This window comes from Hylobates moloch, unplaced genomic scaffold, assembly GCF_009828535.3.
Source record: "Hylobates moloch isolate HMO894 unplaced genomic scaffold, HMol_V3 SCAFFOLD_13, whole genome shotgun sequence".
NCBI lineage: Eukaryota > Metazoa > Chordata > Mammalia > Primates > Hylobatidae > Hylobates > Hylobates moloch.
Genome location: NW_026652288.1, coordinates 38,678,133 through 38,689,974, shown reverse-complemented (window position 1 = coordinate 38,689,974; position 11,842 = coordinate 38,678,133). Strand labels below are relative to the sequence as shown.

The window sequence follows — 11,842 nt, the reverse complement described above, 5'->3', positions numbered from 1 at the left end:
CTGCCCCCCACAGGCCCTCAATTTGGATAAGTGGGTAGGTCTGGCCTTGGATGTCACCTGTCCTTCCACCCCTCCTGACCCCAGGCAGGCCCGTCTCTCGGGCCCACGCCCTGCACACAGGGGCTGGAGGGTCCTCCCCGGCCCCAGTTGTCAGGGGCTGTGGAGCCCAGAACAGGCCAGGCAGGCAGGAAGGAAGGAAGGGGATGGGGGCTCCTGAGCCCCTGTCCCCAACTCCTCCTCCTTTCTCCTCTTTCCAGTCCTTTCCCCCAACCCTGATCCCAGCTCCTCTCCGCATGGGACCTCCCTCTCCCCCACCTCCCCCATCCCAAGTGTGAGTCCCTCTGGTCCAGGAGCGGGTCCACCATGTGATCACCTGGCCCCATCACATGGTGCCCCCATGGCGCCCTCGGAGCATGGGCCTGTGACAGCCATGATGGGAGGCATGGTGACATCAAGCAGTCAGATGTCTGCCCCAAGGTCCGGGTTGGGGACCTTGTGCTGGGGAGGGGCAGCTGTCTTACCACTGCGGGTGATGTTCACCTATGGAACAACTGCTAAGCGTGTCCCGGAGCACACGGGCTGCAGCGCAGCATGATGGGGGAGGTCAGAGCAGAGGGGCCAGAGTCCACGGAACACGAGATCTTGGGGCCGTCCTCAGGGTCCCCAGGAAACTAGAAGACGGGTTCGTTCTCCTGAGTGATTTCCAGCCAAGGTGAAGGCAGCAGAGAGGACAGAGTGGGCTTTGGGGAATGTAAAATGCTCCATCCATAGGCATCTCAGAGACATAGTCCCTGCTTCTGTGAATGGGGAAACTGAGGCAGAGTCCTGTGGGAGTCTGAGCTGAGGCTGTTTTACCTCTAGGCCTGAGCATGGTGTTTTGCAGGGAGCGTCTTGTCACCTGTGACTAGGCCAGACCTCTTGGGGATCTGGAGAGTCCGGGGATCTGTGCTTATTCTGTTCCCTCCCTCCCCCTGCAGTCATCCCAGGGCGGGGGACACAGGACGCTCCTGTATGGCCATGCCATCCTGCTCCGGCACGCACACAGCCGCATGGTGAGTGCAACCTCGGTGGGCGTGGGCAGGGGCCAGGGCATGTGGGGCCTGCTAGAAGGCTGACCTCCCTCTACAACCCTAGTATCTGAGCTGCCTCACCACCTCCCGCTCCATGACTGACAAGCTGGCCTTCGATGTGGGACTGCAGGAGGACGCAACAGGTGCAGCGGCTGGAGGGGATGGGGGTGTGAAGGGGCCCTGCAGCAGGGATTCAGGGGGTAGAAGGTCTGCAGAACGCAGAGGCAAGCATGAGACTACCCTGGGGACATGAATGGGGGCTTCGTAGCAGAGAGTCTGTGACACAGTCCGGACAGGGAGACTTAAACACACATTGGGGAGTGCTAGGCAGAGAGTCTGAAGTCAGGAACGGGGAACTGTTAGGCAGAGAGTTGGTGGCAGTGATACGAGAGTTGTGGGTCAAGGGCCTGGGAGGCTTGGTGGAGGGAGAGCCCTGGGGAAGAGCATTCTGGGAAGCCATCACCTGACAGCCACCCCCATTCCATCCCAACCCATAGGAGAGGCTTGCTGGTGGACCATGCACCCAGCCTCCAAGCAGAGGTCTGAAGGAGAAAAGGTCCGTGTTGGGGATGACATCATCCTTGTCAGTGTCTCCTCCGAGCGCTACCTGGTGAGCCATTGCGGTTCCTCCTGCTCCCAGGTCTGGGGGCGCATGGGATGGTCCCCCATCTTCTCACCATGGGTTTGCCTGGCTGATCTCCCACTCCCAAGGTCCTGACTCCCAATTTCCCGTTTCCTGACCCCTGACATCCAGTTTTCTGATTTCTGACCTCCCATTGCCCGACTTGATCATTTCCTGATCTGTGATCTCTGATGACTCTGTCTCCCATCTGCCGGTTTCTGGGTGACCACCCTTGATTTCTGTCCTCTTACGCTGGGACTCTCGCCCACCCCTGCCATCGTCTCTGACTGCTGCATCCTGGTGGCCCCCAGCACCTGTCCACCGCCAGTGGGGAGCTCCAGGTTGACGCTTCCTTCATGCAGACACTGTGGAACATGAACCCCATCTGCTCCCGCTGTGAAGAGGGTGAGGGCCCCAGACCTCCCCCTGAACAGAGACCCCCCCCAAAGCAGACCCTTAATGTTGCCCTTCAGGCATACCCAAATGGAGCCTTGGAACCTCAGACCTCAAACCTAGATCTCCAAATTATGGCTCTCTCACTTAGATCTCCAACTGACCCCAAATCCAGACCCCCAGAGCTCAGCCCCCCCCAAACCCCAAACTAAATATCAGGCTCCCAAACTTAGACCCCAAAGTATTAGCCCCCAAGGCTACTAAACTCAGATTCAAATCTTAAAACATCAAGTTTAAAGCTTGTGGCTGGCCGTGGTGGCTCACACCTGTAATCTCAGCACTTTGGGAGGCTGAGGCCGGTGGATCACCTGAGTTCAGGAGTTTGAGACCAGCCTGGCCAACATGGCAAAACCCCATCTTTATTAAAAACACAAAAATTAGCTGAGTGTGGTGGTATGTGCCTGTAATCCCACCTACTCAGGAGGGTGAGGCAGGAGAATTGCTTGAACCTGGGTGGGGGAGGAGCCTGGGTGACAGAGCCAGACTCTGTCTCAAAAAAAAAAAAAAAAAAAAAACTCCTTGGACAATAAGCATAGACTATGATCTCAGCCCCTCAAACTCAGACCCCCAAATTCAAATCTCAGATCCCTAAACCAAGACTCCAATCTTCAGCCCTCCAACCTCAGACTTCCAAACTTCAATTTCAAATCTCAAAAACCAAAATCCACCAAAGCAAACTCCCAATTCAGATTCCCATGCTAAGACTCCAGGCATGGCCCAATACTTTGACCCCAAGTCCCATACCCCAGACTTCAGAGTCCTAAACCAGACTCACACTGGGACTCAAACCACAGATAGTTTTTGACCCTCAGACACAGACCCTGAAACTCAGACCCATCAGCTTCTAACTACAAAGCTCAGATCACTCCTACGTCATACCCCAAAGCTCGGACTTCCAAATCCTAGATTGTAACCTCAGATCCCTAACTTCACTTTCCAGCTTCTGTCCTCCAAAATCAATACTAAAGACTGAGCGCGGTGGCTCATGCCTGTAATCACAGCACTTTGAGGGGCCGAGGCGGGTGGATCACTTGAGATCAGGAGTTCGAGACCAGCCTGGGCCAGTATGGCAAAACCCCATCTCTACTAAAAACACAAAAATTGGCTGGGCATGGTAGCGGGTGGCTGTAGTCCTAGCTACTTGGGAGGCTGAGGCAGGAGAATTGCTTGACCCTGGGAGGCAGAGGTTGCAGTGAGCCAAGATTGTGCCACTGCACTGCAGCCTGGGCAACAGAGTAAAACTGTCTTAAAAACAAAACTAAACAAAATGAAACAAAAAACCCTCAAAATTCAGGCCCTAACTCCAGAACCCAGCCTTAGACCCAACCATCACCCTTCTAAACCCAGGGGCCAAACCTCAACCCTAGAACTCAGACTCCAACACCAGTGAACATTAGACCTCCACCTTTGACCACACACACACTCTGACCCCAACCTCAAAAGTTCAAACTCAGAACCTTAAATCACAGACTAACAATTCCCCAGGCCTCAGCTCTGCAGACCCAGGCCCCCCAAATTAGGTGCCCAGCTTCAGACCCCAAGTCTCATATCCCCACTTCAGGCCTCAACCTTGGCCTGAAAATACCCTGAAACTCGGACCTCCAACTGCAAAACCCCAAACTCAGCCCTCAGGTTCCCCCAGGGGAGGAGCAGGGCCCCTGACTTCATCTTGGCTCTTGGGTCTTCCTGGGGCTCCAGCCTCCCATTGACCACCTTCCCTTGCTCCTCTCCAGGCTTCGTGACGGGAGGTCACGTTCTCCGCCTCTTTCATGGACATATGGATGAGTGTCTGACCATTTCCCCTGCTGACAGTGATGACCAGCGCAGGTCTGGGCTGTGGACAAGAGGGCCTGGGGTCTAGGGGTGGATGTGGAGGGCTGGGACCCTATGAGTAGGATTAGGGACCAGATTCCGGGGAACTGAACCCTTGACTTCACTCTCTCCTGTGTCCCCAGACTTGTCTACTATGAGGGGGGAGCTGTGTGCACCCACGCCCGCTCCCTCTGGAGGCTGGAGCCACTAAGAATCAGGTAGGGCGGGGAAGGTGGGGAGAGGCCAGGGAGAGGCTGGGGTCATCTGGCAGCCTGGGAGGAGAGAGAAGGTCTTGAGGGAAGATCTGATAAAGAGACCGAAGGGTCTTGAGGGAAAATCAGAGCAGCCTGAGAGGTGAAAATCTCCGCCAGGTGTGGTGACTTCATGCCTGTAGTCCCGGCACTTTGGGGAGGCTGAGGCGAGAGGATCACTGGAGGCCAGAAGTTCAAAACCAGCCTAGGCAACATCATGAGACCCCCGTCTCTGCAAAAATATAAAGAATTAGCAGGGTGTGGTGGTGTGCGCCTTTAGTCTCAGCTACTTTGTGGGGCTGAGGTGGGAGGATCACTTGAGCCCAGGGGGGTCAAGGCTGCAGTGAGCTGAGATCCTGCCACTGTACTCCAGCCTGGGTGACACAGCAAGATCCTGTCTCAAAAAAACAAACAAAACTAAAACAAAAAGAGGCCAAGCGCGGTGGCTCACGCCTGTAATGTCAGCACTTTGGGAGGCCGAGGCAGGTGGATCACTTGAGGTCAGGAGTTCCAGACCAGGCTGGCTAACGTGGTGAAACGCTGTCTCTACTAAAAATACAGAAATTAGCCTGGTGTGGTGGTGGGCACCTGTAATCCTTGCTACTGGAGAGGCTCAGGCAGGAGAATCCCTTGAACCCAGGAGGTGGCGGTTGCAATGAGCTGAGACTGCACCATTGCATTCCGGCCTGGGCGACAGAGCGAGACTCTATCTCAAAAAAATACAAAAACAAAGGCCAGGTGTGGTGGCTGACACCTGTAATCCCAGCACTTTGGGAAGCCAAGGCGGGTGGATCATTTGAGGTCAGGAGTTCAAGACCAGCCTGGCCAACATGGTGAAACCCTGTCTCCACTAAAAATACAAAATTAGCCAGGCGGTAGTGGCACGCACCTGTAATCCCAGCTTCTTGGGAGGCTGAGGCAGGAGAATCACTTGAGCCTGGGAGGTAGAGGTTGCAGTGAGGTGAGATCGTGCCACTGCACTCAGGCTGGGCAACAGAGTGAGGCCCTGCCTTAAAAACAAAACAAAACAAAAAACAACAAGCAAAACAAAAACAAAAAATGAAGTCTCTCTGGAGTCCTGTGGGAAAAGGAGGTTTGGGGGGTTTTCGAGGGAGAGATTAGGGGCCCTGAGTAAAATGATGGGGGAATTTAGGGGTCTGGAAAAACGAGGGTACTGGAGACATTTGGGAAGCCCTGAGGAAGCTGTGAGGGCCTGAGGGAGGATTGGGGTTCCTAAGAGAGGACTAGGAGTCCTAATTAAGATTTAGGGGCCCTATGAAAGGTTCGAGGAACACTGGAAGAGGGTTCGGGGCTTGAGGTGGTTGGGACCAAGACTATAGTGTCCAGGCTGGGTGCGGTGGCTCATGCCTGTAATCCCAGCACTTTGGGAGGCCGAGGCGGGAGGACTGCTTGAGCCCTGGAGTTCGAGATCAGCTTGGGCAACATAGCAAGACCTGGTTTCTGTAAAAAAAACAAAAAGAAGAAAAGACTGTAATGTCCATGGGAGAACTGGGGGGTCCTCTGACTCCTCTGGCCCTCACCCTCCACAGCTGGAGTGGGAGCCACCTGCGCTGGGGCCAGCCACTCCGAGTCCGGCATGTCACCACCGGGCGGTACCTGGCGCTCACCGAGGACCAGGGCCTGGTGGTGGTTGACGCCAGCAAGGCCCACACCAAGGCTACCTCCTTCTGCTTCCGCATCTCCAAGGTCAGTGGGGTTTGTGGCGCCCTCCCTCACCTGGAGCCCCCAGTCCCAGCCCAGCCTGCACTCTGCAGTCCCTCAGGGGGGCTCCCCTGCTTAACACACAGGCACAGGAGGCTGACCTATGTCCCCTGCCCCTGCAGGAGAAGCTGGATGTGGCCCCCAAGCGGGATGTGGAGGGCATGGGCCCCCCTGAGATCAAATACGGGGAGTCACTGTGCTTTGTGCAGCATGTGGCCTCAGGACTGTGGCTCACCTATGCTGCTCCAGACCCCAAGGCCCTGCGGCTCGGCGTGCTCAAGAAGAAGGTGGGTCTAATCCCACCTACTCAGGAGGCTGAGGTGGTAGAATTGCTTGAGCCCAGGAGGTCAAGGCTGCAGTGAGCTGTGATCATGCCACTGCACTCCAGCCTGGGTGACAGAGTGAGGTGGGGTGCAGGGAGGGTGCTGAGGGGTGGTGCTTGAGACTTTGGGAGTTTGAGGATGAGACTGAGAGAAAGACAGACTGGGAGAGAAACTGAGACTGAGAGAAACAGCAAAAAAGACAAAGGGATATATCTACATGGAGAGAGAGAGAGAGAGAGAGAACAGAAATCTATAGACAGAGACAGGGAAAGGCAGAGATAAAGAGGCATGGAAACAGAGAAATAGAGAAAGAGACAGAGAAACAGAGACACGGCCGGGCGTGGTGGCTCACACCTGTAATCCTAGCACTTTGGGAGGCCCAGGCGGGTGGATCACCTAAGGTCAGGAGTTTGAGACCAGCCTGGCCAACATGGTGAAACCCTGTCTCTACTAAAAATACAAAAATTAGCCAGGCGTGGTGGCAGCTGCCTGTAATCCTAGCTACTCAGGAGGCTGAGGCAGAAGAATTGCTTGAACCTGGGAGGTGGAGGTTGGGAGTGAGCCAAGATCGTGCCATTGCACTCCGGCCTGGCTGACAAGAGTGAAACTCCGTCTCAGAAAAGCAAAAACAAAACAAAAACAGAAAAAACAGAGACAGAGTGAGAAAAAGATGGATAATGACCGACTGAGAATAACGTTCAACAAACAATTACTGAGTTCCCAAGTTGTTCTGGTTGTGTGAAAGTAGATGAGCTGTACCGACCTGTTCCCTGCCCTCCCAGTGCTCAGAAATCGTGAACAAACTGCCTTTAGCGAAGTACATAGTTTTACAATTAAGGAGTGGGAAAACTATTTTTGGCAGAGGGAACAGCATGTGCAAAGGTCCTGAGGTTAACATGAGCTTGGCTTGTTGCAGTAGCAGAAAGAAGCCATAGTGTGGCTGGAGCAGGGTGAGCAACGGGTGAGTAGTGGTTGGTGAGGAAAGAGAGGGGATGGGAACGGCTCGTGTGAGGCCTTGTGGGCCATGGGAGAGGTCTAGTATTGTTTGTTTGTTTTTTGTAGAGACGAGGTCTCACTATATTACACAGGCTGGTCTCGAACTCCTGGGGCTCAAATGATCCTCCTGCCTCAGCCTCCCAAAGTGCTGAGATTAAAGTGTGAGCCACTGCTCCTGGCCAGGTTCTAGTTTTTATCCTGAGTGAGATGGGCTCATGGGAGAATTTTAGCAGGGTAGAGAGGTGACCTGATAGAGGATCACAGAATTCTTAGGCTGTCTCTGGGAACAGACTACAGTCGGGGGACAGAGCCAGAGCAGGGGGACCAGAGAAGAGACTGCCATGATATTGCAAATGGGAGATGACAGTGGACAGGACCAGAATGGGGACTGTGGAGTTGGGAAAAGTCGTAGATTCTGGTGGGGTTCTGAGGGTAGAGCCAATAGGATTTGCTGGCAGATTGGCTGTGGGGTGAGAGACGGGGAGGGGTTGAGGATGATGCCATGATTTTTGCCCCAAGCAACTGGAAGGATGGAAGTGCTGAAACAGTCTCATTGTCTGGAGTATCACCCCAGGTTTGTTGGGCTGCTCTTTGTTAGAAAAGAAATGATTTTGGGGGCTGCATTCCGTTAGAAACTCCGCCGAGGACTCTGTTGCCCTTACTCTCTGCCTAAATAATTTCTTTCTACCTCTTGTATCAGTGCCATCAACCAAGTTAGGGGACAGTCAGTGTTGGCTCAGAAGGACAGGGATCTCAGGCTTTACTGCCAGTGCCTAGACCAGAACCACTTACTACAGCCTTGCTGAATGCACAGGTAGGAAGCCTTGGGGAGGCACCCATTTGCAAAAACAGGCCTGTAGTTGAATACGTGAGCCAAGGGCATAGAGACGGGGCCTTGGCCAAGTCCAAAGTGGGGACACGTGAGCATCCTCAGCAGGTGGATGGTATTTACAGCCGCAGACTGGATGAGTTCTGGGGAGGTCAGCTCAGGGTGAAGCTGGCAGCCGTGATGTTCTCACCTTGTGGAAAGGTGGTCCGGCATTCTCTCTGGGACAGGTTCAATTTGGGGGTTGTTAGAGCTTTCTGGTCAGGGGGAATGTTAAGTCAGCAATAGGTACAGGTGGAAAGGGTCTGGCCTGGAGACAGAGACAGGAAGGAGATAGGGATAGAGAGAAAGGGAGAGGCAGGGACAGAGGTGAGAGAGATAGAGAGACAAAGACAGACAAAACTAAAAACAGAGACAGAGAGAGACAGAGAGGAGAGAATCAAAGACATGAAGGAGACAGATGATGGGGGACAGAAAAATGAGGAGGAATTTGCAGTGAGATTCTGCAGAGCAGGGAGGAGGGGGCAACTGCAGAACTCAAGTCTGGACAGAGGTCTTGGGGGCATGGCCCTGGGTGGCTGGGCCCACTCCAGACCTCTGTCTTCCCGCTCCTAGGCCATGCTGCACCAGGAGGGCCACATGGACGACGCACTGTCGCTGACCCGCTGCCAGCAGGAGGAGTCCCAGGCCGCCCGCATGATCCACAGCACCAATGGCCTATACAACCAGTTCATCAAGTGAGCGACCTGCCCTCCCTGCTGGGGTGACTCCTGTGCTCTCCCATGCTCCGGGCATCCATGCACCTGGCCTCTTTCATCTCTACCTCTGTTGCCCACACCCTTGTCTAACATATACATGGGCCAAGTGCAGTGGCTCACACCTGTAATCCCAAGACTTTGGGAGGGCAAGGCAAGAGGATCGCTTGAGCCCAGGAGCTTGAGACCAGCCTGGGCAGCATAGGGAGACCCTGCCTCTACCAAAAAAGAAAAAAAATTAGGCTGGGCACAGTGGCTCATGCCTGTAATCCTAGCACTTTGAGAGGCTGAGGCTGGCAGATCGCTTGAGCCCAGGAGTTTGAGACCAGCCTGAGCAACATAGTGAAACCCTGTCTCTATAAAAAAATTACAAAATATTGGCCAGGTGTGGTGGCACGTCCCTGTAGTCCCAGCTGCATGGGAGGCTGAGGAGGGAGGATTGCTTGAGCCAGGGGGGCAGAGGCTGCAGTGAGCCACTATACTCCAGCTTCAATGACAGTGCGAGACCTTTCTCAAAAAATAATAACAATAATATACACATGACCCCTAACCTCTACACTCCTGACCTCTGTACACTTGACCCCTAATCTGACCTTGACAACCATGATCACATTCCTGATCATCACCCAACTTTTACACCCCAGACACCCAGAGCCTGGACCCTGGACCTCTCCATCCCTGAATTCCGGGACCCCCCTGTACCTACACAGGAGCGAGTCCCAGTCCCAGCTCTGCCCTTGGCCATTGTGTGACCTCGGACAAATGCCTTTCCCTCTCTGCGTCTCAGTCTCCCCCTCTGTACAACGGGTGGGTCTGGGGGAGTCTTGCGGGAGTGAGGTTGCGGCAGTTAGCGCTCCCGGCCCTGGCTGACAGCTGCGAGGTCCCTGTAGGAGCCTGGACAGCTTCAGCGGGAAGCCACGGGGCTCGGGGCCGCCGGCTGGCACGGCGCTGCCCATCGAGGGCGTCATCCTGAGCCTGCAGGACCTCATCATCTACTTCGAGCCGCCCTCCGAGGACTTGCAGCACGAGGAGAAGCAGAGCAAGCTGCGAAGCCTGCGCAACCGCCAGAGCCTCTTCCAGGAGGAGGTGAGGACGCGGCGAGGGCGGAGCGGGGCCTGTGGGCCCAGGGGGCGGGACCACTGAGGGGCGGGGCCACGGCGCTGGGCGGGGCAGGGCCTGAGGGACCTGGGGAAGTAGGGTCTGAGAAGGGGGCGGGGCAGGAGGAGGAGCCGGACAGGAACCCCAGCCAGTGAGAACACGAGGGGGCGGGGCCTGCTGCATTGGTGGGCAGGACCTATGGGAAAGGGCAGGACGTATGGCCGAGCAGGGGGCAGGGCCTGGAGAGAAGGATGGAACAAAAGAGCTGAGGGGCGGGGCCTGTGTGAAGCTCAGGGATAGGGTGAGGCCCGGAGAGGTGAGGCCAGGGGTGGGGCCAGAGGTCAGAGGTAGGGCTGCCGACTCAGCGGGCGGGGTCTGCTGGCGCGGGGTCTGCAGGGTGGGCGGACAGAACCAGGGTGGGGTATGGGAGGTGCCGGGCCAGAAATAGATCTTTGGGCATTAGGGAGGGGAGGCCAACTGTGAACAAAACAGAAAAAAATCTCTGTCCTTATGGAGTTGACACGGCAGGAGAGACAGGAGATCAATAAAATAAATAAGTAAATTGTATGGCATATTAGATGGTAATAACTGTTAAAGAGAAAAATTCAGCAGGTAAGGGGTAGGGAGTGTTGGGGTTTTGCAGTTTAAGACAGAGCCCTCAGGCAGGGTGACCTGGAGGAAGAGAGGAAGCCATGTGCAAAGGCCATGAGGTGGGCGGGTGTTTGGCACGTTCCAGAAACAGTCAGGTGGTGATTGGAGCAGGGAGGCTTGGGTGGGGTAGTGGGAGGAGATGAGGGCAGAGAGGTGACGAGGGCCAGGCCTTGGGAGGACTTTGGCTTTGGGAGCCACAGGAGGTTTTGGTCCTCTACAGTCACAGCTAGTTAGTGGCAGAGCCGGTCAGTGTGATGCCACTTTGGTTGTGCGCTCCACTTTGAGGCACTGCTCCTCTCACTACTGATCTGGGCCCCAGGATGCAGATACAACAACTGTTTTGTTTTGTCTTGTTTTTTGAGACAGAGTCTCTCTCTGTCATCCAGGCTGGAGTGCAGTGGTGTGATCTTGGCTCACTGCAACCTCCACCTCCAGGGTTCAAATGATTTTCCTGCCTCAGCCTCCCAAGTAGCTGAGACTACAGGTGTCAGCCACCATGCCCGGCTAATTTTTTTATTTTTAGTAGAGGTGGGGTTTTGCCATGTTGGCCAGGCTCGTCTCAAACTCCTGACCTCAGGTGATCCGCCCACCTCTGCCTCCCAAAGGGCTGGGATTACAGGCATGAGCCACTGCACCCAGACAGTTTTGTCCTTTTTGTTGATTTCACTGTTTATAATGTTTCCCAAGTGTAGTGCTGAAGTGCTGTCTAGCTTTCCTAAGTGCAAGAAAGCTATGATGTGCCTTACTGAGAAAATATGTGTTAGATAAGCTTAATTAAGGCATGAGTTATAGTACTATTGGCTGTGAATTTAATGTTAATGACTCAACAATATACATTAAATAACTGTCTTTAAACAGAAACATAAAAAACAAGGTTATGTAATAAGTGGTTGATGAAAATACTGTTACAGACTCATAGGGACTCCCTGTATTTCCCCTAGAAGCAGTGGTTCAGTATTTGATAATTCAGTGTTCATAATGACTTTATAGAACATAACTATGAATAATGAGAATTGATTGTATATGTTTTATGTACTTTTCTGTATGTATATTATGATTCACAATAAAATAAGAAAAAATATTAAAATGTAAAAAAAAAAAAAAAAAAGAAAAGATAAGGTGAGAAAAATCTTTCTGATGGTTGGTGTGGAGAGTGAACTGTGCCAATTAGGACCAGGAGTGGGGTTCCTGGAAGTGAGTAGAATGGAGAGAAAAGTGCAGGAAGGGGAAGTATAAACTCAGTCCTGGTGTTAATAAGGACTG

At 53.9% G+C, this 11,842-nt stretch overlaps 1 protein-coding gene across 1 annotated transcript in view; it reads left to right on the top strand.

The window, feature by feature from the left end:
- RYR1 (ryanodine receptor 1) overlaps window positions 1-11,842 on the top strand; it is a 159,845-nt gene that overhangs the window by 8,917 nt on the left and 139,086 nt on the right. The window contains exons 4-14 of the mRNA XM_058426182.1: window positions 14-34; window positions 978-1,052; window positions 1,135-1,213; window positions 1,568-1,680; window positions 2,004-2,097; window positions 3,879-3,972; window positions 4,101-4,175; window positions 5,759-5,915; window positions 6,053-6,217; window positions 8,691-8,812; window positions 9,721-9,916. Of these exons, the coding sequence (XP_058282165.1) occupies window positions 14-34; window positions 978-1,052; window positions 1,135-1,213; window positions 1,568-1,680; window positions 2,004-2,097; window positions 3,879-3,972; window positions 4,101-4,175; window positions 5,759-5,915; window positions 6,053-6,217; window positions 8,691-8,812; window positions 9,721-9,916 (1,191 nt within the window). The remainder of the gene's footprint in view (window positions 1-13; window positions 35-977; window positions 1,053-1,134; window positions 1,214-1,567; window positions 1,681-2,003; window positions 2,098-3,878; window positions 3,973-4,100; window positions 4,176-5,758; window positions 5,916-6,052; window positions 6,218-8,690; window positions 8,813-9,720; window positions 9,917-11,842) is intronic.